At 40.9% G+C, this 24875-nt stretch overlaps 1 protein-coding gene across 3 annotated transcripts in view; it reads right to left on the bottom strand.

The window, feature by feature from the left end:
• DPY19L4 (dpy-19 like 4) overlaps positions 1-23768 on the bottom strand; it is a 33939-nt gene extending 10171 nt beyond the window's left edge. For 2 of the 3 annotated variants that reach the window (XM_075213819.1, XM_075213821.1), the window contains exons 1-16: positions 23652-23753; positions 22190-22371; positions 20287-20400; positions 11505-11629; positions 10300-10390; positions 9700-9821; positions 9339-9484; positions 8167-8290; positions 7164-7298; positions 6249-6380; positions 5467-5565; positions 3852-3925; positions 3605-3763; positions 2120-2239; positions 906-1026; positions 78-134 (exon numbers count right to left, since the gene is read on the bottom strand). In XM_075213819.1, the coding sequence (XP_075069920.1) occupies positions 78-134; positions 906-1026; positions 2120-2239; positions 3605-3763; positions 3852-3925; positions 5467-5565; positions 6249-6380; positions 7164-7298; positions 8167-8290; positions 9339-9484; positions 9700-9821; positions 10300-10390; positions 11505-11629; positions 20287-20400; positions 22190-22202 (1632 nt within the window). In that variant the 5' untranslated portion in view covers positions 22203-22371; positions 23652-23753. Of the gene's footprint in view, positions 1-77; positions 135-905; positions 1027-2119; positions 2240-3604; positions 3764-3851; positions 3926-5466; positions 5566-6248; positions 6381-7163; positions 7299-8166; positions 8291-9338; positions 9485-9699; positions 9822-10299; positions 10391-11504; positions 11630-20286; positions 20401-22189; positions 22372-23651 lie in introns of all 3 variants that reach the window. The other variant, XM_075213820.1, reaches the window with a different exon arrangement.
• Between the last annotated feature and the right edge of the window lie 1107 nt (positions 23769-24875).

Genomic DNA, 24875 nt, shown 5'->3' with positions numbered 1-24875 from the left:
TCATTTTCAAACAGACCAGGTGGATGATGAGTGCCGCATAGTGACTGGCATTCAACATAGGGGCCATTTTTTCTCACCTCTCTCCATAAGCTGAAGCCGATCACAGCAGGGACAGCTGCGCTTAATATGAAAGCCTGCAATATATACGCAGAGACAACAGTAAACATTATGCAGCCCTACAGGGATATGCCAAGACTGATACATGGAAGCACACAACGTTTATTTCATGTCTTATTTAGCTTGGTGAGTATCAACCCTCCAAATGGAAGTATGCAGTACACAGGCATCTCTATGCAACACAAAGTTGCACCGTACACTTATAGAATGTTTCTCTCAATTTCCATGCTGCGTATAATAAAATCTTACCAGAGAACCGCTGCTGCCACCTTGTGTACAAAGCTGGAGCTGCAAGTTCAAGCAGTGTACTGCTCTGTGTTGCATCATGAATATTACATACACCCCTTGTATTGTCTCCATGAATATACAGATTTATTATAAAAACAATGTAAGTTGAATACAAACTCTTTTTTTGGGACAAACGCATATCAGAGAAAACTTGTTTAAAATGTATTGCTTGGTCAAAAGTCAAGCATTCTAACATTTGAATACCAATTTTACCACTAGGCTTCCATAGTAAGCCAAGCTAGCATTAAATCTTATTTAATTAAAAAATATATATATATAAATACCTGAAGAATATGGTGGCTGTTCAGAGTGCCTTACACCCCAAATAGACTAAATTTACTAAATATACCAAACCACTATGCTTCCCATAAAGAGCCCAATAAAAGTGTGTGTGTGTGCCTGTATGGCTAGTGTCCTTCAGTGAAATTACTGGCCATGCCAATATCTCTCTCCACAATCACAAATTTATCTCAGATACATGACATAAGCGGATTGCTCACCAGTAAAATTGGATGTACGGTTTTCAGACGTATCCACTTGAAAAGCGTTATCCAAAGTTCAGGGGAGCAAACTCCAAAGCCGGCGAGTACACAGACATAGGGCGTCCACAGATACTTCATTCTAAAATATATACTAGCACGCTTGAGATTCTGTCATACTGAATAAGGATATACCACGAGTGTCCCTGTATTATTTTACATTTTACCACTATACAAATCAGAGATAGACAACCTTTACCTCTACTGTTGTGGAACTACAAATTCCAGCATGTCCTGCCGATCACTGCATAAATCAGAAAAGTAGACCCAAATCCTTGGACATACTGTGCCTTGAAGTTCCACAACAGCTGGAGAGCCAAAGCTCGCCCAAGCTTGATATTAAGTCATTGTCTGTGCTAGTGACATTTTTAAATTTGAAAAACTACCTCAATTGAGGTTATCAATTCTGTTAATTGTAAGCTCACTGTCTGATGACAACGATGACATCAGCAAGATCACAGAATAAAACAAAGAATATGAATTGTATTATTTAGATGCAGGAAATAAATAAAGGAGCACATGTTTTCTTAAGCAATATTTCAATCCTCAGCGTACATACACATCAGACCAAGTTTTAGTCCACTCAACCAGTTTACCAAAAAACCAAGGGGTAAATGAATCAATCGCCGGTTACTTTAAACCACCGATTCTTGGTGGATTAGTCATAATTTAAAACAGCAATTTTATTAAAGACAAACCCTGACTGGCTTTGCCTTTATTAAAATTAATGCTTTAAATAATGACGGCAAAACGCCGGTTTGAAATAACCGACAAGTGTGACCTTTACCCCTAAATCTATGCCCAATCAGGGCAGTCACATATTCGACCAAACTTCACAGATCTCATTGTTTGGTGGTCAAATTGAACTAATGGATGCAGAGAGGTCAGTGAATGACAACGCACACAAAGATATGGTCATCAGCTGGTCATAGTGATGTACTTGCCTGCAAACACCCTGATCTACTATGAGGATTTTGTTCAGGTCATGCGATAGTTCTGGACAGACACTCACTGCAATTTCAGGCCAATTTGGTAAAAAAACAAAACCACGAGAGCTGGTGAAATTGCCCCATGATTTGATTGGCTCTCGGATTTCCAAGCATATAAACAATGAGACTCATTAACTGTGACCACTGAGATAAATGTGTCACCATGAAATATATTTCAGACCTCACCCCTCAAAGGTCATGGCTAGTGTGCCAAGAAGAAGAGTTTGGACGACATGGTAAATGACCTCTGGCTTCTCCCCTATCCGTCCTTCCTCAGGGGCGATATTGCTGCTTATTGGCACACCGCTGTAAGCACAAAACTGTAGTTAGAGCCGAGAAGAAAGTTCGATAAAAACAGCATTCTGAGACGGTCATCTGAGAACAGGAAACAGTATATCCGCACACATGTAATCTAAATACAGTAAAGTCCCATTATGTATATGGATTAAAAACACTCCTATCTGTCCTTTCAGTGTTTTTCAATATAACAGGCCTCTTTTCCCTATTCTTTCTTTTGTATATTGCGATTAACATTCACACACCTCAGTTTTCATCACTCCAGTAAACTTCATCTAATTTTTTTAGGATTTATAACATGACCATCATCTTCCCCTAGATTCTAGAGATGCTAAATGACCCCCATGAACTGGCTTTGAATTTGGATTAGCTTTTTGTTTTGGTTTTGGCAAAACCGCCCGCGTGTGTTTTGGTTTTGGATTTTTTAGAAAAATTCCTAATATATGGTAAAATCACGTAATTTTGCTCTTTTTTTGTTCCTACATTATTATTAACCTCAATGACACTAATTTCAAGTCATTTGCAGTCAATTTTGACCACCTCACTGATCACAATATTATTTTCATACACTTTCGGTCAAATACTGCAGCGACCTAACTGGATGGTAAGCGACAGAGCAATGACACAAATTCACAACAGTTCCTAGCACGTCTAGGACACATTGGCACACAGCAGTGGCAGAAAAGAAAAATGGTGCAAGATGGAATTATCTTTGGACCCGCCCTCCTTTCCACCCACCATTATCTTAAAAAGGAATCCAAAAATCTCGAGCTCTGACGACGTAACGATGACGTTTTGCCTCGTTTTCGATTCCGAAAAAGCGCGAAGCACCGAGCCGAGCCAGCTCGGTACTTTCGCGCCTAAGTTCGGGTGTGTTCGGTTCTCGAGGAACCGAGCCTGAGCATCATCTCTACTAGATTTTCCATTATGAAAAACACCGACTATGCCAACCTCTACCATCTTCTTTGTATACAAATCCCGTTAGTCTCTCCTTGCTTAATCTACTCCATAACTATATAAGCATCATTCCCTACTCAAATCACGTATGCCGCAAACACAAAGTGACATTCTAACGTTTGATTCAGAAAATATGACATGTCCTAGAGAGGAGGGAAAGTGAACTCACTCTCCACGTTCACCATTAGCCCCCATGGCCATTCCAACCCCTCCGGCCGTCGCAGGTCTCCATACGCCAAATGCTAACCATATCCCATATAAAATAGAATCCGATTACAAATAATATATTTTGCATAGTTACGCCGTCATGTGTCACCTACCTCCACTGCAAGCGCGGTCATACATCAAATGAGAAAAATAATAAATAGTAAGAATGCTGGGTGCCAAAATGAATCCATGTCATCAGCAATCGCTTACCGAAGTCTTTTAGCAATTCCCTGGCATATGGAAAATAGGCAGATAAAGAAGACCAGGATGTAAAAGGGTAGAAGAGAAGACTGTGTGAGCCGTAAGATGTAGTCCTGTGAGGGCGGCTGGAACGATTCCTGACACAGCAACCAATTCACTGTGAAGTTTCTACATTACAGAACAAAGGGAATACCGTAAAGAGCAAAGTACAAACAAGTGTGATATGTAAACAATGCTAAAATTACAGGTAACTTACTTGGTCATGTTCAGTCCAAACTTTACTTCAAGAAACTTTAGAATCTGATGGTTTTCCTTATGTGGAACTACAGTCTGGAGAAAAATAAAGTTTAAGCTTACATTAGGGAGGATTGTTATACATCTTCCATCCACAAGCCATCAGTACCTGTCAATAACCTATACTTCCATCCTCTTGTCTACGACTAAACCGTATGTGATTATGACTGTGTCTGAGGAAGTTTGAGTTGAGCAGTGCGCCACCTAGTGGGAGATGAATAACACTTTCTGTCTCCAGCACGTAGATACAGAGCCCGATTCATCAAGGAACGTAAATGCTGATAAATGCCATATTTAGCGCATGTCCAGGACCGGACCATACAACAGTGAACGCAGCAAAGTACAATTCATCTTCGAGTGCAAAGGACCCTTACTACAGCCTATGATTTCATGTGCGTAAGGGGGAGGGAATGCATTTTATGTACAGTAGACAGTAATAACATTCTCATAAATGTATTTTATTTGGGAAGGGGAATTATAAAAGAAATATATATATTTTTTAACATTTTTTTTCACTATATTATTAACAGATGACATTACTAGTTTTTAAGGGATTTTTCTGTGCGACCTTTTGGATCTTTATATTCCACATATGTATTGTGTGTATCCTGCGGTGTCTTGTCTGTCAGAGCAGAGCACTAGACCCGTAGTGAACAACAGACGTATCTTTTAATCTGCTCCTTGTTGAATACAGTGATGTCTATTCCCGATTAACATGTGTTTTTTTTTAAGCACAATACTTTTGTTTTGCGTGCCTTAATGAATCAGGCCCACCATGAGAACATGAAGAAGACCAATGCATTTATAGGGGATGTTTAGAGGGTGGCAGCTTAAACATCTATCTTTAAAAGGAAACATTTTTTACTTTTTTGTTTTTGTTTTTAGAACTCTGAAGTAATAGACACAAGGTTTTTTTTTTGTAAATTATAATACCTGCCCATCTTACGTCATTTGTTAGATACTACCACCCAGAGTGTATCTAACTTATCCTGTAATATAAACATTTTCTTCCTAAAAGCTGCTCTGAACACAAGGCTGTGTCCGCTGCTACGTCACCGACACAAACGTGGACATTTCCCATAAACAGTCGCTGTAATCACACTGTGACTTTCACATTCTATGTAACACAAGGATGGTAAGGGCAGCACGGTGGCTAAGTGGTTAGCACTGGGGTCATGAGTTCAATTCCCGACTATGGCTTTATCTGTGTGGAGTTTATATGTTCTCTCCGTGTTTGCGTGGGTTTCCTCCGGGTGCTCCGGTTTCCTCCCAACCTCCAAAAACACACTGGTAGGGTTAATTGGCTGTTATCAAAACTGACCCTAGTCTTTCTCTGTCTTTCGGTCGTCTGTGTGTGTGTGTATGTCTGTGTATATGTTAGGGAATTTAGACTGTAAGCCCCAATGGGGCAGGGACTAATGTGAGTGAGTTCTCTGTACAGCGCTGTGGAATTAGTGGCGCTATTTAAATAAATGGTGATGATGATGATAAACCGTTGGTCTCTGCTGTGTGTTAGTGCTCGATTCATAAAGTGACCGGACTGAAAGAAGAGACATTATAAACACTATATTACTTACCCTTATTAAAAAATGCAGCGAAGCAGCAATGGTAAATGCCAAATAAAAATACATTATCTTCATCAGCTTTGCTCTGAACGTGCCCCTTTTCACACTGATCTGAGAAAAACAGGAAGTGTAAGTTAAAGGGAAACTCAAGAGAAAAAAAATGTTCTTATAATGGGGACTGTGCAGCAATCAATGTTACCAAAAAAATAAAAAGCCAACTTAATGCTTCACTCTCTGTTTTACTGATTTGGAATTGCAGCAAGTGCAGGCTTGTTGTGTCTCTAGAATAACTCTCACCAGGTGATATTCACTCATAGGGGGAGATTCAATAGAAAGCGCTGTGTTTCCGTAACAGTCCACGGAGACACTCTAAGGAGATGTCCGAACTGAAATCTGCGCTCATTTTGCCGCACACTCCATAGAAATGCACAGGACAATGAGATGATATTCTTAACTCTAATAGGAGGTAATAGGCGCAGCCAGACATCATAGAATCAGCGACTATGATATAGGCAACACTATAGCCTATAACCCTATTGGTAATATAGCTATGTAAAGTTTTACAGCACTGCAAGAAGTGACTGGGGAAGGAAGCCACAGCGATAACATCTGCACAATATTCCAAAAATAAAACTAAACTTCTGTGCAAAATTGTATCTACAAGAAATCTCCTACAACACCCTCCTTAAATATATATTGCAACACAATAATACAGCATACACAACTTTGTCCTTAGTATAAGCAGAGTTGTACGTTTATATACATAAGACAGCTACAAGTCTTCCATCTATTACCTGGAGGCTTTTGGCAATCATTGAACCTACTACAAGGCATAATAGAGGAGAGGTCAGCAGAGCCAAATTCTCAAACTGGAGCAAATATCCCAAAAACACAGAGAATAAGTACATTTTATGTACGTCATGCACCTAAGAAACAAAACAACATTTGTTTGATCAGCAATGAACATGATATAAAATCTGATTCTGTCTGTCTGAGCATAATGACTCTATATTAAATCATCTCCAGCAACGGTCCAAATGGTCAATTCTGCTAGGACCAAACTTAGAGAGAGATGCATTTTAATTAATTATGCACTGCATTTTATTTTAATCTGCATTGAATCAATGCTTTAGAAGTTCAAATTTATGTAAATATGTCTTCAAACCACACACGATTTTAGAGCGGTCCTTTACTTGTGGACGAGGAGTGTGATGGTGCAAATGAACCATTTAGTGGCGATCTTCGAGAAATTTGTGAGAAATAAATAGGTGTCAAAGTTGAGCAGTGTTTAATAATGTTGTATGATCCGTCGAAAACCCCCCCCCCAGCAAAATACTGACATATAAACAAACATATTAAAATGTACCTGTCCTCTTCACACACAGTGTAGGCGGCCATTTTGTGAACTGCATTAATATTCATCAGAATGCAGCCTATTAATTCACTAGGAATCAGTGACATTGCTTGATGACTGTGTTTCAGTTTAGTTGCAAGTAATGCCAGCAGAAAGTATCTCATTGCCTCAGTTATATATTAATTGCTAGACTGCAATCCCATGTTTACTGGTTCAAATACAACATGGCTGCCTTCACTTTAACGAATTACAATGGTTTATAAAACACTTATTTTGTTGAGAAAAATAAACTTACTAATGTTCATAGTTTAGCAATTTGCACCAGAACGGACCATGTATTAAACAGAGGGTTTACCTTTTCTTTCTTGACAAGCGACAGGCCGTCAAGTATACACAGAGATAAGGCCTGTATGAAGAGCAGGTAATGGCTGTACTCCCACATCATTATAAAAGTATAGGTCGATGCGCTCATAAGCAGGTAACAGAACCTCTGTAAACATAATACAAAAGTCACAGATTATCCGGGATGTTGTCCCTCCCAGAAGAGGGAGACGAGCAAAAGTTGAGGGCGTCTGTTACAGACTAAATATTTTATGGTAAGTATCACTTATGTTTCCAAAACACGTAATCATCAAATATTTACAGGCAGTAATCCACTGAAAGCACCGGAAAGACTGAACAATGACAACAATGAAGCTGCGAATGGGAAAATATCCAGTAAAAGCCAAAAATAAAATAGTATAACTGTTATCTCTGGAGTATGGACATCACGGCACAGTAACATGCACGTTCTGTTTCATGGTATACTACTGTTAATCATGGCATGTTCAAATCGTTTCCCTGTCTGTACTGTACTGCAGGATATGTTGGTGCTACATAATTAAAGCATAAGAATAATGAAAGCGAGCTACCAGTAATTTTAAGACATATTAGCTAGATGGTGTCTAGCCCGGGATACAACAAAATGGAACTACAAGGATCACATATTTAAGATACACATTGCAACTGCCAGAATATAAATATATAAAATTGGTAATTTGTCGTCATGTAGGGGGCGTCAGGTGGGGCGGCGCGCCAGGCAGCGCGTCAGGTGGGGCCGCGCGCCAGGCAGGGCCAAGCATCAGCTAGGACATCAGGTAGGGCCGGGCATTGTGCAAGGCATCAGGTAGCGCCTCGCATCAGGTAGGGCCGCGTATCATGCAGAGCCTCAGGTAGGACCGCGCATTATGTTTTCCTAGATGAGTAACATCCTCTGCCCTATCGGGTGCTCTCTGGTAGGGGAAACATCCTAGGGGCAGCTAGCAGCAGAAGGATACGGGATACAAATGTTCTACAATAGAACTCTTGTGCGCTCTTACCTCTATAGCTAAATTTCTGTTGTTCCGTAAAAATCCTGTGAGCGCGGCAACCTGACACGCAAAGTATGGGAGAGCCCAGTTTTCCCTCAATGGAATGGAGTCGTCCATTCGGGTGGTGTCTGTCCTGAAAGAAAATGCAGGAGGCAGCAATATAGAAACATATTAGTGACTCTGCTCACCTCTATCCTCCCCAGTCTGCAGAAGAAGTAAAAAGAAGCCAACAAACATCTCTCTATGGACATAGACATACTAACCAATACCATTACATAACACGCTGCAAGTGGCTGAAGGGTAACTGCATTCTATGCGTAAAACGTGATTTGCTGCAACGGCACGAAAATGTAGGAGTATTGTCAGCTTCCCTGAATGTGCCAATATGAAGTGAACGAGCTTCCTGGTAGTAACTTATAGACACAGATATTGGATTTTTTAGCTTGCTGCCCTGCACAGAAACACCAGTGTCCTCTCGCCATGACAGGCGGGTCACACCCATGCGGTGCCATTCCATAACGCTGGCAGCGCGAACACTTCAACGGACTTTATTCTTTGAAATCACAGGTATGCTTGTAGCTTTCTTTACTGATGTCAACACGTATAGCGCAGAAACAACGGTCAACAGACCAATGTCTAGAAAAAATATATATGCCAATGGCGCTTACCCTATGGACATAACAGAAGAAAATTGCATCAATATCAGTTACAGCAGGCACTACCATGGGTGGGAGTAACCACAGTGAGCACAGAGAAGGGGAGTAGTTGAGCTTTTTACATAAAGTAAAAATCCATTTTGTGTTTGGTAATGTGTATAAAATGGTATTTGAATAACCCATGCTTAGGCTAATTAGAAGGTAACAAGTAATAAATGAAATACTCATATATGGCAGCAATTGTTTAATGGTCTAATTGTGGCCTGGCCAACCTGTGGCTCTCCAGATGTTGTGAAACTACAAGTTTCGTACCCTGAGCGCTATCAGCTGGCAATGCATGCTGGGGCTTGTAGTTTCACACAAAACCTGGAGAGCCACAGGTTGATCAGACCTGGCCTAACTGATAAAACAATAATTGAACAGAACATTCATGTTGTGTGTGTGTGATGTGGAAGTGACGCTTCCTGCAAGAGACTGGTATTAAGCTGAAAGCCAGTGTGTGCAGGAATTAATGGCTTCTCATACCTATTAATAATAAACCAGGCTGCCGTCAGCATCCCAGCCAACCAGGTCCCGCTCATTATCCAGCTGGTCACAAACAAGGCACTGATATAAATCCCTTGCAGGCCAAATATGATCCCGATGTAGAAATAAACGGGGTCCACAACACCCTGCGATGAACAGACACAACGGTAAGACAATACAAGCACAGCCTTTTCTCTGTATAATATTCCAAAATGCTGAGTTTAAAATCTTACCAGTTTCTAAAGACTAAAAACTGGGGGACTTTAAATATTTTAAAAGTAAAACCTTTGCGTGTGAGCCTTGCTTTACATGACATACAGAACACGGTAGGTACACATAGGTAACGGAATGCAGCGTTCACCTGACTTCCAGACATCTGATACAGGGCACTGGCTATAAGCTCTGGGTACAGCGTCATCTGCTGCACGGCATTAATGGTCTTCATTGGCACAGTCTTATTGTTGTACGCCAGCTCAAATACACCTGGAATGAACAGCGAGTCAATGAAAGTCCAACACAGGTCCTGGCCGCCAAGGAAGCTCCCCCTTCCCCAAACCACTCCTGTGTTTACAGAAGAGGGTACGGAGTTTTATTTCAGTAATCCATTTTTTACGTTGAATATTGAAAGCTCCCTGAGCAATTACAATAGTAGTAAAAGCTTTCAATATTAAGCATAACCATATGGATAAAAAAAAATGAATTTGCCACTAAATTGAAGACATCACAATCTCTATCGATATGGTAATAAAAAAAAACAAAACACAAACAATTAATGCTCATGGGGAAAAGATAAGAAATAAAAAAGCAGGATCATGAAGAGTACACCGTACACCTCCATTAGTATGCAATATTATTATTAATAATAATAATAATAATAATAATTTGCCATTTGGTCACAGTAATCCAACTAGAAGTGAGTTTGCTGTATCTGGTGTTCATAGTATTTGAAAGCCCCTTGTACCTCTCTCAAATGAAGGTGCCCTCAGCATGTCCTTATAAAAGGAATAGTAAACGGCTCCATCCCCCTGAAATGTAATTTCACGCTCAAGGTCCTAAAAACAAAAATAAACAAACAAACAAAAAAAAAAAAGAGAAAAAAAACAAAACAAAAACACAGAACAGAGTATTGTCGTTACTATTAGGCCACATGCTCACAAATATTTGTCTGACTCAAACAACTGGCACATCTTTCACACATTAAAAGGGGGTGTAACTAACATTTTTCGATACAGATATAGATGGACGGTTCTGCTTTTGTACCACACTAGAACAGAATAATTTGGGCAAAAGATGATATCTAGACCCCAGTTCTCTAACGACACAAAAAATGTAAATATTGTAGTGAAGGTGAAGTATAACCAGTAGTTACATGGTGGATGATGCCATACTTCTGCAGAAGTGATGATAAAGAAATTTAGATGTAGCTGTATGGAAAATGTAAGTGAAGTGAATGGAATCTATGGAATTGAATAGTTTTACAACCATCAAAGCAGTAGGAGAGGTGGGGAATGCCATACACACACACAAAGTATATCTATCTATATATATCTACACACACACACACACACACACACACACTTTAAGTATATACACCCCATACATTGTAAGCTTGCGAGAAGGGCCCGCTTACCTCTCTGTCTGTTTTACCCAGTATTGTTTATTTATTGTGTTTGTCCCAATTGTAAAGCGCTATGGAATTTGCTGGCGCTATATAAATAAATGTTGATGATGACACATCAGCTTTTAGGCCATTATAATAAATATAATGTCTATATTTTTGCTGTTTTTTACATTAGTACCTTGTAACTCATTACCCACTATAAATTACATTATTGTATTGATATTTTGTAAAACAAATGTACATAAACCTAGTGGATAGTATGGCAGCGGGTGATTTTTAGATTTATTAAACGTTTGTGTATAACAATTTCCAGTGCACTATAATTATTGCAAGTTCCTGCATTGTGGTCAGAATGTTACAATGTAAATATCATGAAGATCGTTACCACTTCCTCCACTGTGCTGCCAATTCCACTATCTCTATATTATTATATGCTGCCATCCTCTCCACTGTATCTCTATACTGTTTAGACTGTTACATTAACCCCTGTACAACACATCAGCATTGTACCATATTGTACACAAATTACAAAGCAGTATCCTTACCCTGCGACTGGAGAACCAGAACTTGCGCTCATGATAGGTGGACAGGTAGACTGCGTACATCATGCCGCTGGTAATCGTTACTAGGCAACCGACAAAGAGCTTTGCAAACCGCTGCACCGCAACACCTGGACAGAAGAACAATGCATGAATCAATAAGAACTATGGGATACATTTATAAAAATGGTCACACAGAAATAAAAGCAAAATGAAGAGCATCTGAAAATGAATGAGCAGAAATGCCTTTCGTTTCTAAAAAGTGCACTATAAATGTCCTCCCATGAGCACCACGTACTTTTCTTACACCAGGTCTGACCTGGCATAGGAGAATTGCTTTACTAGCAGAAGTTTTTTTTATTGTTGCAGGTGCTACATCCCTTTAGTAAACGTAAAGCCGCAGGTCCTGGTGATTAAGCCCCATATCTCTGTAAACTGAGACTTTGACTACACTTAGATTTATAGATATAGAGCTTTATTCAGCACCATTACTGCAAAAGATTTGTCACAAAATATCTGTAAATAATGTATAGTATATGTATACATAAATGTCTAAAAAAAATCACTTTAGACCAGGAACTATAAAGTGGAGCCGGCAGCATAGTGCCTGCAATCACCAGCTGTCCAGGGCCAAGAACTGGCACAGTTCAAGTAGATGTTTGTATTCACCAACTGCCTGGTGCCAGAAACTAGCACAGAGCCTGTAATCGCCCACTGCACAGGGCAGGGAACTAGCACAGTGCCTGTAATCGCCCACTGCACAGGGCAGGGAACTAGCATAGTGCCTGTAATCGCCCACTGCACAGGGCAGGGAACTAGCACAGTGCTTGTAATCGCCCACTGCACAGGGCAGGGAACTAGCACAGAGCCTGTGATCGCAAACTGCAGGGAACTAGCACAGAGCCTGTAATCGCAAACTGCAGGGAACTAGCACAGAGCCTGTAATCGCCCACTGCCCAGGGCCGGGAACTAGCACAGTGCCTGTGATCGCCCACTGCACAGGGCAGGGAACTAGCACAGAGCCTGTAATCGCCCACTGCACAGGGCAGGGAACTAGCACAGTGCCTGTAATCACCCACTGCCCAGGGCAGGGAACTAGCAGTGTGCCTGTAATCGCCCACTGCCCTGGGTGAAGAACTAGCACAGTGCCTGTGATCGCCCACTGCACAGGGCAGGGAACTAGCACAGAGCCTGTAATCGCCCACTGCACAGGGCAGGGAACTAGCACAGTGCCTGTAATCACCCACTGCCCTGGGCGAAGAACTAGCACAGTGCCTGTAATCGCCCACTGCCCTGGGCCAGGACTAGCACAGTGCCTGTGATCACCCACTGCACAGGGCAGGGAACTAGCATAAGACTTGTAATCACCTACTGCCAAGGGCAGGGAACTAGCACAGTGCCTGTGATCGCCCACTGCACAGGGCAAGAAACTGGCATAGGACCTGTGATTGCCTGTAAGCACCAACTTCCTGGAGTCAGTAGGTAGCAGAGTGCCCATATGTAATGTACACATAGTGCAGAGAAATACATCCCTATTGAAATGCAAGGACCTCCCACATGATAGGACCACATTGCAGAGAAACACCTCCCATTGTCAGCTTTAACTTGCACAGAAATCCACCAATTAGCAGCCATAGACACCCCCCAAATGCCTGCAATACAATACAAATATCCCCAATATACCATCCATATGCACAGATACAAACTGCTGCCAAGCATAAATTGCTGGGGCTGTCAGACACCTATCACACAGATAACCCACAACTTCCAGTCATAGGTTGCACAGATTATCTTGGACAGCTCCACCCCATGCCCCAGCAGCTTAAGAGTTAATACTCATCAATTTCTACCAGCATCTTCACGGCGCTTTCTAGATATTGCGGGCTATAGGCGAGACTTACACACCTGGGAGGTGAGTGCATCTGATTTTAACTGCATTTAAATGGTGCCTAATGCATTTAGGTAACTGTAGGACCTGCATACAATAAGGTACCATTGACGCTGGGATGCAGGCTTAAATGTTTTGATCAAAATATGAACCAATGCCTCAAGTTTTCATTCTGCTGGATACCCACAGATATTCAGTGTTATGGATAAGTACTGACAATAACTGTCTTTGTTTTGTACGGGTGAGCCTTAGTTTGTCCTGAATAGTCCCGGAAGTGACACGGAGCTGCCAGGAAGAAGTGCCTGGTTAGTGCTATACTCAGAGTCTATTGCGCATAGAGGTTTGGATAATCGTGGCAAGGTGCGGAGATACAGTATCCGCACCCAGCAAGCGGATACTTTGGATTGGTGTGTGGAAGGAAGGGTGCGCAAAAACGGTGCTCAGCCATGTATAGAGGTTATGTTGCTTTCACCCTACAATCCATCCAAAATGCTGTTTGAGGAAGCATTTTACTTTCTGTACCAGTAGGTTTTTTACTAATTGTCATGTTAATTGCCCATTGATTAGTAGCCGTCGGCTTTATGATTTACATACTATAAAAGAGACCTAAGATTGCTCATTGGTTATCCCCTGATGAAGTCATACGACGAAACGCGTAGGGTCCAATGAGAGTGAAGGACTGTTTCCTAGCAACAACAATCCGGAAGTAGCTGAGACGCCGGGCGGTGAGGAGACAACTGACGAATTGTTAAGGGGAGAGTGTGAGATCCAACCCCGAAATACAAGCGTCCGAGCCGGAGAGATAGGGAATAAACCTTTACATACACATCAGTACTTACTAAATATAAGTTAATTTTAATTGTTATTGGAATAAATGTTATTAGCTTTATAACACCATTGGAGCTCCTGTCTCTTTTCTCCCTTCATTCTTTGTATGAGACACCATGGAGAGACCATGAGATCTTTAGGAACACACTACCACGCCACCCTTTTGGAACTGGACATTTCTGTTTTAGCATTGCTATACTGACTTCACTAACCGATTGGCAATTGTGATTGTAAACCGGCAATTATTTTATTTGTGGTTTTATATTTTAATCCTTATTGCATATTACCTATTCTATATAGGGTCACATTACATGAGATACATACACAATTCCATTGGCACAGTTTTTATCCCTTCCCTCTCTATATCCCCTCCAATTACACCATCCCTTTTCTGGATATTGCACAAAATTCTGCAAATATTAACGGTGCTTCTTATTCCATTTCTGCACCTACTTTACGGACAGTTCTCTCTTGGCTGCCTGTTAATCTGAAGCTACAATTCTACTGTTGTACAAAGCCATCCCTTCCTCTGCACTCTGTATAATTCTTCACGCTCTCATACATGGAAAGATCTCTGCTCCTCTTTGGTCTTTTCACTCACTGCTCCGTAGACAAATTCACCTTAACGCCAATCCTTTTCATTAAATCTTTTTTCCAAAATGAGTGATATAGAAAACAAAAAGTAAGTGGGAAATATATACGACACAAAGGGGAGGACAGTGGTACAAAGTGTGTGGGGGCAGAGGGACAGTTGCAGAATAATTTCATGTAATTGTCACGTAACTTTGTTGAACAATCAGACCAGTAAGAACTGGTTGCTGAACTATAACCGATACAAGTGTTGACGGGTTGTTAGCTGTGAGTGCTACAATTCACCTTCTTTAAGCCCTATTTAAAGGCTCATCTCCTGGTAGACCTTCCACAGGAAATCTACAGGACTGAATGATCAAGTCACCAATTTATAATCCTCCATCATGTATCTGTGTGTCTTATCAATATACCATTTAGAGCGTAAGCTCTTGGGAACTCTTATTTCCTCTTGTTACTTAGTGCTGCATTTCCTTATATTCTGCCCTTCTGCCTTGTCTATATATTGTAGTTACATAAAACAAGAAGCCAGCTGATTACCATCTATATGTGGCTGGGTATAGTCAATGAACTGAGACACTGCTGTAAAACAAAGGACACAATACAATGAAAGTGCTGCTTGAAATTGACCAGTATAGCAGACCCTTTCCATACCAGTAAATCTGTCTCTATGAGGGATAATTATCCATTCTTTCAAGCGTTGCCTTCCCAGGAATCGCTGAAACGGATCAGGCTGGATATTTGCTGCTCAGACCCCCCTACCCACCCCCCTGTCCTAGAAACTCTGACACCCCAAGCATGTTATACAATGGGTGGTCTGTACATGCATAGTGCTGCAGGCTGTACTACTATCAGAATTACCTGCTAATACTCTATGTAACATAAGACACAGTTACTTTACTTCCTTAGGCACAAACAAAAATCAGGATAAGTTTGTGGCTTTTTTTTAAATCAATGTTATCAAAATGAACAGACTTCTCCTTTAATTAAATAGATATGTAGAATTACATAGGGGGAATGCAAGTCATGAAGCACAGACTGAGAGGAGTTATGGAATTCCCAACTGGGGGCAATCAAAGTGGAGCACTAATCCTTTGGAATCCAGATCTGTCTGACAATATGAGGACACGATTGTCTTAACCTTCCAACATCATTGTCCTCAGCTTTGCTTTTACGATTAGTTTCCTAAGTAATTTGATAAGTCTGCTTATTAAAACATAAAGAGTATATAAGACCAATGGGTTAAAGGGCTGATGCAGCGTTGAACGTCTGCCGTTGGCGTGATTAAGCCTATGCAGAGTTGCACGCATCCACACTTGTGTCTGAAGAGGCGTGACAGAGGAGGGAAGGGGCGGACCTGACCGACGTATTATTATTTGCACCAGGCCCTACATGCTGATGATAACAATCGCCAGCACTAGTTAGACGCTTCTGATTGGCCGATTGTGACTTCACTTCTGAAACTGCTGATTGCTTCCTTCAGTGTTCCTGCATATGTTATAGGATTTTGTGTGTGTATTCAAAAGACAAAATATGTGTTACATGTATTCATACGTGAAAAGGTTATATCTGCTGTATTATATGAAGCCTAATTATATGAAGCCCCTTTAACACTCTTGATATCTTCAGAGGCAATTACCATGTGTCGATAGTCTGTGTTCATTCAATTTACAATTTAAAAAAAAGCTGCAAAAATCTGCAAATCAACCATATATATATATATATATATATATATATATATATATATATATATATATATATATATATATATATTTTATATGCAGTATATCAGAACAAAAACACAAAATGTCCGTGAGACTCACAAAATTAGGGTCGTTCTCACGGACTCCCAGGAGAGCAGGCAAGTCTCCCGCAACTGCCTAGCCTAAATGACGCGATTTGAGGTGACTTGTGTCATTTTGGCCCAGCCCCCGCAACAAAACAGCATTTCCGTCGCGGGGGCGGGGCCAAAACGACACGTTTGGCCGCACCCCGCCCCCTCCCGCCCTCTAGTCACATCCCTCTCCCGGAATACACTTGCCGAAAGTTGGCAAGTATGACATAACCTCCACAATCATTAAGCATTGTATTCCAGAATCTGATCATGCGACTGGAAGTGTCCATACAATATATACAGACGTGAATCATGTCATACAACATGACTTTCACAGTTCAAAGTGTTCAAAGATCAACTGCACATATTATATTATTTTTAGAAAAATAGTTTTAACGGCTTACTCCATATAGTTTCTCACTCATTTTTAAATTTATATTTTTAATTTCTACATATCTTCTACCTTTACGTATATTTCCATCCATATTCCTCCTCATCTTTCTCTTTCCTTTCACTATATAACTTCTAATACCCCTTCAGCTCGCCCATTTTCATATCTACTTTTACATTTTTCTACTTTATATTTAAGTTACATCCATTTCCTGTTTATACATTTCCTGTTTTGTTCCGATTATTTATTTTATCTATACCACTATCTGTGGTCTCATCTCTGCAACACTTCTATACTGGTTATACCAGACTGCCCCTCCATCCGAACCCTGTTTTACTGCTTTGATCAATTTGACGCTTTTGCTCATCCCTCACATGTGCCTGTGTCATGCATGGCTCTCCACAGAAGAGACACCGGGCAAACTGCATACCAGTGAGATAAGACGCTGTAAGTAGGGGTTAGGGTGAGGCTGAGGATGAAGAGGAAGCTAGAGAAGGGTAAATGAACAAACAGACTGGATTTCTCCTAGAAGCCCTAGTAAATGTAATGCTGGTACAAAATTGTTCATATCATAGAAGAGTTTACAAGGGTGTCTTTTCTGTTGTGTGTATGTGTATATAAAACACACAACTAAAAAAAAAGCTGCTAAAATCTTTCAAACTCCTGACCACCAATTACAAGGCTCTCTCCCAGTCTACCGCCCCCTATATCTCTAACCTCCTCTCCATTCACACTCCTGCCCGCTCCCTGCGCTCGGCCAATGACCGTCGCCTCTCCTCCACTCTTATCACCTCTTCCCACGCCAGAATCCAAGACTTCTCCGGTGCGGCCCCCTTCACTGGAATGACCTCCCTCGCTCCATCAGTCTCTCTCCTAATCTGTGCTCCTTCAAACGGGTACTTAAAACTCATCTGTTCCTCAAAGCCTACCAACCATACACTTAACCCCCTCATCTCCTCCGCTCGTTCTCCCCTCTTTCTCTCCCCCATGATTCAACTGGCTCCCCTTTGTGCCTGATTTTGTTATCCCTCCCTTAGAATGTAAGCTCGTATGAGCAGAGCCCTCTTCCCTTCTGTCTCCTTACCTGTTCTTCTGCTCCGCCTCTACTGCATTAGCCTGCCTGGAGTTTCTGAAGTATTCGTATTTTTTGTTTATTGTTCTGTACTGTTTCACCCTGTATAGTCTACGGCAAGTGGGGAGGATAGTCTAAATAATACGCATGGAGCAGGACCAGTCCTGGCACACATGACCTCCAATACATCACTAGAACTTCTATGACTTCTTTCCAAGGTAAAGTGTAGTTCGGTCCTTTTGCCGAGAGGTCTGGGAACTCTCCGATGTGTGGACAGGCATCCTGGATTCGAGGCCAAGAGGCCGGTGTGTTGTCTGGAGCCACAAGTGCTGTATGTGCCCCTGGCAATATTTTTGTTTTAGACACGTACAAAAGAGTTTGGGTGAGACACTTATGGCAACCCACTGCCCAAGTTTTCCCGAGGCTCCCTCCTTACAGGGAGGGATTCGGAAGATCCAGTTCCCAGAGGGAACTTTCTGCACAACTTTTTGCTCTGCACCAGGAAATTTGGAGCACTATAACTAAATACGCTCACAGACTCATCAAAAAACACCATCCCGTTATGGCAAGCACATCAACAGCCCCTTATTAAATAACTTATACACACATACTGCAAAACAAGGACCGGTTGAGACACTGATCAGTTTGCTGAAAATTGAAAACATAACTCAGTCTTTAGCTGGGCAGCATGCTAGGATTTTAATCATTCAGATTTATCCCACTAGATACAAAATAACCAGTCAACTGATTACTATACCTATTCTGCAGAAGACAAGAGGAGAAAGATCACTTTTTTTTTGTCTTGCAAGGTTCCCCATTGTGAGATAAGCAGGTTGGTTAGTCTCTCACCTGGAACATTGACCATTTCTGAAAGGCTACTCTCACATTTACATTTTGAGACATAAAATGAAACAATTAGGTGATAGTCATGCGTTAACCCTTAAAGAGTTCGGTAAACTGCTAGGCTATAAACGCCAAACAAGTAAGTATCATCTGCTTGGCTTTAGTCACTGTCAGATTCCACAGTACAGGTAAATTAGACAGCGATTCTCAGTGATTGGTTCATCAGTGACATTACCAAGGTCCTGGCCCCACAATTACATAAGAACCAGATGTGTCACAAAATTATAGGAGCAGAGTATCCACTTCCTATTCCAGCCATAAGAAAGGTGTTCACAGAAATTAGACCTGAACTGATGTATAACAGAATCTTGTGAATCAGCCTGACATGGAGACAATCTGCCCAGACTCTCAAAAGATTGAGCAAGCCAACAGAATGATAAATTCCTGCTATAAACATAGTACCCAATCAGGTATATAGTAGTACTTGTGATTTTTTCAATACAATACTATTAAAAAAGGTTAAATATTGTTTTTTTTAGCTTGTTTTACAGAATCCTTAAAAACTAGAACAGTGGAAAATATAAACGTATGATCACTTTACCTAAATCATATGTTATTGTAGTAGTCAATCTTTTATCTATCCCAAAATATTTTATGTTTTTACTGGTAGTCTATATTGATTTACATATCAATATTTGTTTTTATTGCAGCTTACAGAACAGGGGCTGATCTACATCTCCCACTACAAAAATATTTGTTCCTCTAGGATAACCCCACCCTTTTAAGCACCTGCCATGAACCAATAAATTGATTGAGCAACTCCCACTTCTGTATTGTTTGTTTGAGAGGTATGTTGGTGTCAGTAGCTGAGGGGGAGTGCTGCTGCTGTATTGTTATTTGGAGGAGTTTGGGGTACCTCTTGCTACGTTAGCTCAATTTAAAAACACATATATGTATGGCTCAAAAATAGGGACTCATTGATTAGAGTTAGGACCATCCTATCAGCAGAAGCGCTGTGAAGTGGCGGGTGGCTTTCCATACATTTGCAAGTGTGTATAACTGAGAATTCTGCATTTTTATGTACAAGTAGAAATAGCAGCTCCTTTGCTGGTTACAGCAGTGTGTTGGGGGATTTTATCTGTATTTGTTCCTCTCTGGATAACTCCACCCTTTCAAGCACCTGTTATGAACCCATAAATTTATTGCATTTTCACAGTAGTGCAAGTTGCTCAAACATGCCACTCAAGGTGGAGCTACTGAACAAGAAACAAGAGCAACCAGGATCAGCACACACATATGATCACAGAAAACAATAAGTGCACTCTAATCAATTGAACAACTTACATTTTGCAGATAGTCCCACTTTTCGGTTGCCTTTGGGTTTTTCAGTTTGTTCAGTATCCTTTGTTTCTGAGGGGTGAGCCTTGTTTCTTTGCCGAAGGTCTACCTCTGGTGAACCTCAAAAACAAATATATAATAAACACATTTACATACATTGCTTAAAGCACATTACCTGCACGAATACTTTTAAAGGAGTAATTCTTCATTCCCCAAAAACATGAGGCAAGCTGCCTACAGGAGAAAATACAGCAAATCATCGTTACTTATGCAAAATTTTATGAAATTAGTGTGGGTAGATCATGTTTCCATTTCATCCACAAGCTGCTTCCATAACGTGTTGGTGAAACTATCCTGAAATGATGGACAGATTATGGAGAAATTATCCTGGGGCAGTGTAATTTCAACTTTATTTGCTCAAAACTTAGAATATAAAATTAATATAGATAGGTGTGTTCCTACCTCCCCCCCCCTTTTTTTTTTACTTTCTGTACCCCCATTTACTTGATAAAACTTAATGAAAACAATTTTCATTAAAAAACAAAAACAAAAAAAAAAAACCTTAACCCAACTATAAATCTGTCCCCACATTTTAAATTTACGTCCCCCTCTAATGCAACATGGTTTTGCCAAGGTGCAAAGTTACTCTTTTTTTCCCCCCTTTGCTCTCCTTAATGACTCAGGCCCAGGGAGTGGAGGTGTATGAGGGGTATTCAATTAAGACAGCAGATCGCGGTTATGCGCAGCTGCGTAAATAAAGTGCCAATACGTTACTGCAACATTGCAGACATCGTGGATTTGCCTTTGATGTTGAGGTAACGGAAAGCCGTGCATAACCGCGCTCTGCCATCTTAACTGAATACCCTTCTATGAGCTTTCACAAACAGGTCTTTTGAGCAGGAGAAGATGGGCACAACAAGCCATCCACCTAGTCCTTACACCACCTCAACCATCCCAAGTTATGTTCTGTTTCCTTCCTACTGCGTTACTATATCTGGTTTTATATCTCGGTTATGTTATGTATTGTGTGTTCTAGCATAGATGCTCAACTTTTGTCCTTTGAATGTATTCTGCCTTAACTATATTCAATAAAAACAGATCAAATAAAACAATACATTTTAAAAAAGAACTTATGTTATGCCATTTACTCTATGGCATGCCTGGTCAAGCTGTGGCTCTTCAGGTATTGTGAAACTACAAGTCCCAGCATGCTTTACCAGTATATAGCCAGCAAACAGATGGTAGGGTATGCTGGGACTTGTAGTCCCAGCATGCCACATCACCTGGAGAGCTACAACCTAGCCATACCTGCTCTATGCAAATTCTCTGGCATGCTGTATGGCTGGGCCGTAGGGGTCCATTCATATGTATGCATTTGGTGTTTTGAAGAACACTCAAATTAACTACACGAAAACAAATACACATTTATTTTTTTGATGCTTTGAGCAAGAACTCATTCGAATTAATGGAAAAACACATTAATTTATGAAAATGGAGCATGCAGCTTTGGAAAGTCTAATAAAATACACCGAATGACGTGCAAAGATGTAACTGGGGCTATAGTAATCATTTTGCATGTCAATAGTAGTAAACTGTGCCCGTCACCTACGCAGTGGAGGCAGCCATCTTGGGAGCTGATACTACGGTCAGCCTATCAATACATGGGGAACTAGTGTCACAACTTAGACATGAGACATAGATTTCCCAGTGAGCCAATGGACAGATTTGTGCCAAATTTCAGTTCACCCCATAAAATGGCTGCCACCAGTGTGGGCAGCTTATTGGTTCACTTTAACACTTACAGCATCAACCTGAAGCATTTAGCATCAGTTGTGTTATTTATTTTTCTCTCATTAAGCTATAATAATACACACACATTAGCAGAAAACAATATTCAGTCTCTGTTTACCTTCATCCTCCATTTTAAAAAGTTTGCAGCGCTTTTGAAAATCTCAGTCAGTTGGTGTCACACGGCCCATGTGGAGATTCTGGCTATAAACCACACAGTTAGTAGGAAGTGTAGTTACAACATGAGGGGGATACTAGGTGTTGGGCACAGCAGTATATTATTCACATTCAGTCCTTGCAGACCTAGAGAAAGAGAAATAAGCAGACATCAGACAAAAACAACAAATAAAGTCCCTTACTGTAAAGCGGTATGGTCCTCCACTGAAGTGGCACCTGTATCATGGGGCACAAAGATGGCACTCACTTCACAACTGATAAGAAACTACATGGTCCACTTTATCAAGTCCACTCACTCACATATTGTCAGGGCCTGATTAAAGACTCAGGCCGATGTAGGCTAATAGGCTTGTAGCCCCCCCCCCCCTATACGCCAGGCTAAACTGCAGTAGGTAAAATGCGGCTTCCTTCACCCCCCCCCCCCATGTTTATATTCCCGTTTTTGAAGCTTTACTTTTAAAAGTGTCTTGGACAACTTTATCACACATATCATTTCCATTAATCAGAACGGAGGAATGAACGAGCGCTACAGAGGGTGAAGATGTGAAGGGACTGCCACACCAGTGCCTGTTGCCATCCTTGTGATGACTCCATGCCTTCAACTTATCACGTCAAGATTAAAACCTTACTTTATATTTCTTCCATGTTTTGTTTTTTTTACTTTGAAGAACAACTATCCTTTTTTTAAAAAAATAGAAATCTACAGGTAGGTGGGTACAATAAATGAAGAGAAAAATGACAACTTACAATTGAACAAAACATAACTATTCCCTTATATTTTAAAATAAATTTCAGTTTATACCTCTCCCTTTCACAATCTTGCAACCACCCCCAAAAAAGCCTGGTGCCCTAGGTCTGCCTATTGGATAATCATTCCCTGCATATTGCAATTACTGTAGTGCAGTGGATTCCAAACTTTTTCATTTCAAGGCACCCTTAGGGTCTCCAAAAAATTTTCAAGCCAAAATTATTATCAATTAGTCCCCCGCCTTGCTTACCACTGGCCCTGGCTGAGGCACCCCTGTGAGATCTCCAATGCACCCCAGGGAGCCTAGGCGCACAGTTTGGGAACCACTGCTGTAGTGTAAGAGAACTGAATATTTGTCTGAGAAGAGTTGGATAGAGGATCATTGAAAAGTATCATATTGCTAACAAGGGGTTTCTGTGTGATATGGATGGAGTAAGCAAATCCCAATAACATGAAAAACAAAAACAAAGCAAAACTAAGTATTATTAAAGAAAATAAAAAAAAAGAGATCCCCATCAATTTGAAACTTAATCAAGCAAAAATGAAGAGCTGCAATGTCACCGGGACTACAATAAAGAAGCTCACAACAAGGAGGCAGCCAAGTCAGAGCTCTGGAAGACAAGGGGTTAAAGTGCACCTCTCCAGCACATACCCTCACCTTTATCTCAATGTACCCCGGCCACCCCTAGATCTCCCCCTATTACCAGCTGCAAGTCCTGCTGAGCTCCCCGTCTGCACTCTGTAGGGCAGGATCTCATTCACAGGCATTCAAAGCAGGAAGTAGACAAACTCAATCAAATACCTATTGAAGGATCAGTCTGTTCATTCTCAAAAAGGATTGAACGTAGCTTTCATCCAGACACAGTGGAGTGCAGATCTGGGGAGGAGTAGTGTCTAAGCCTGCTGACACACAGCTTTTAAATAGCAATATAATATATCCATCTTAAGAGAAAAGTTCTCTAAGCAGTCCTATGGTGCTAAAATCAGTATTTATATATGCAAAGTGACAGGCATGATAGCTGCCTGAAGTCCCCACTTTCCAGACACTTTCCTAGGTTTTAGTTTTGTTCCCTATAATTCTTTATAATTATTAAAATGTGCATTTTAAAATGCACAGACATGCACACACACAAACTTTATTGATAAGAATGTATCACTGAACGCCACTGACATTACTACAGGAAGACAAGTTGAATGCGGCCCACGTTTTATTTTATTATGTTAAATTACATCGCTGGGGTCATGAGTTCAAATTCCCGACCATGGCCTTATCTGTGTGGCGTTTGTATGTTCTCCCCGTGGTTGCGTGGGTTTCCTCCGGGTGCTCCGGTTTCCTCCCACACTCCAAAAACATTACTCGTAGGTTAATTGGCTGCTATCAAAATTGACCCAAGTCTCTATCTGTCTGTGTGTGTCTATATTAGGGAATTTAGACTGTAAGCTCCAATGGGGCAGGGACTGATGTGAATGAGTTCTCTGTACAGCGCTGCGGAATCAGTGGCGCTATATAAATAAATGGTGGTGGTGGTGACTGAATATGAAAGAACAGTTTGCGTGTGAGTTCAGTCAACCTTACCCATCAGTGGCACATGACACGTCTGTACGCCGATTCCGCTCGTCTCCTTCCACCCACGCTGTATGCTGTCTCACGCATTCAGAGCAGTAGGCTTTTGTAATTCAAACAAACTGCTTGGTACTTGGTAATCTGTGAATGTTTCTGCTCAAAACATTGTCATTATTTGTTTGGTGAGTTGGTGTCCAAGTACATTTATATGACAGTTTGTCGATTGTTTATCAAATGTATTACCCGTTTGTGCTGACGATGGTTATTTCTGTATTTTTAGTTTTGTTGCTGCCCGCACAATCTTAGACTTTGATTATT

This window comes from Mixophyes fleayi, chromosome 5, assembly GCF_038048845.1.
Source record: "Mixophyes fleayi isolate aMixFle1 chromosome 5, aMixFle1.hap1, whole genome shotgun sequence".
Lineage (NCBI taxonomy): Eukaryota > Metazoa > Chordata > Amphibia > Anura > Limnodynastidae > Mixophyes > Mixophyes fleayi.
The sequence above is the reverse complement of the archived record's forward strand: the minus strand, read 5'-3'. Positions and strand labels throughout refer to the sequence as shown.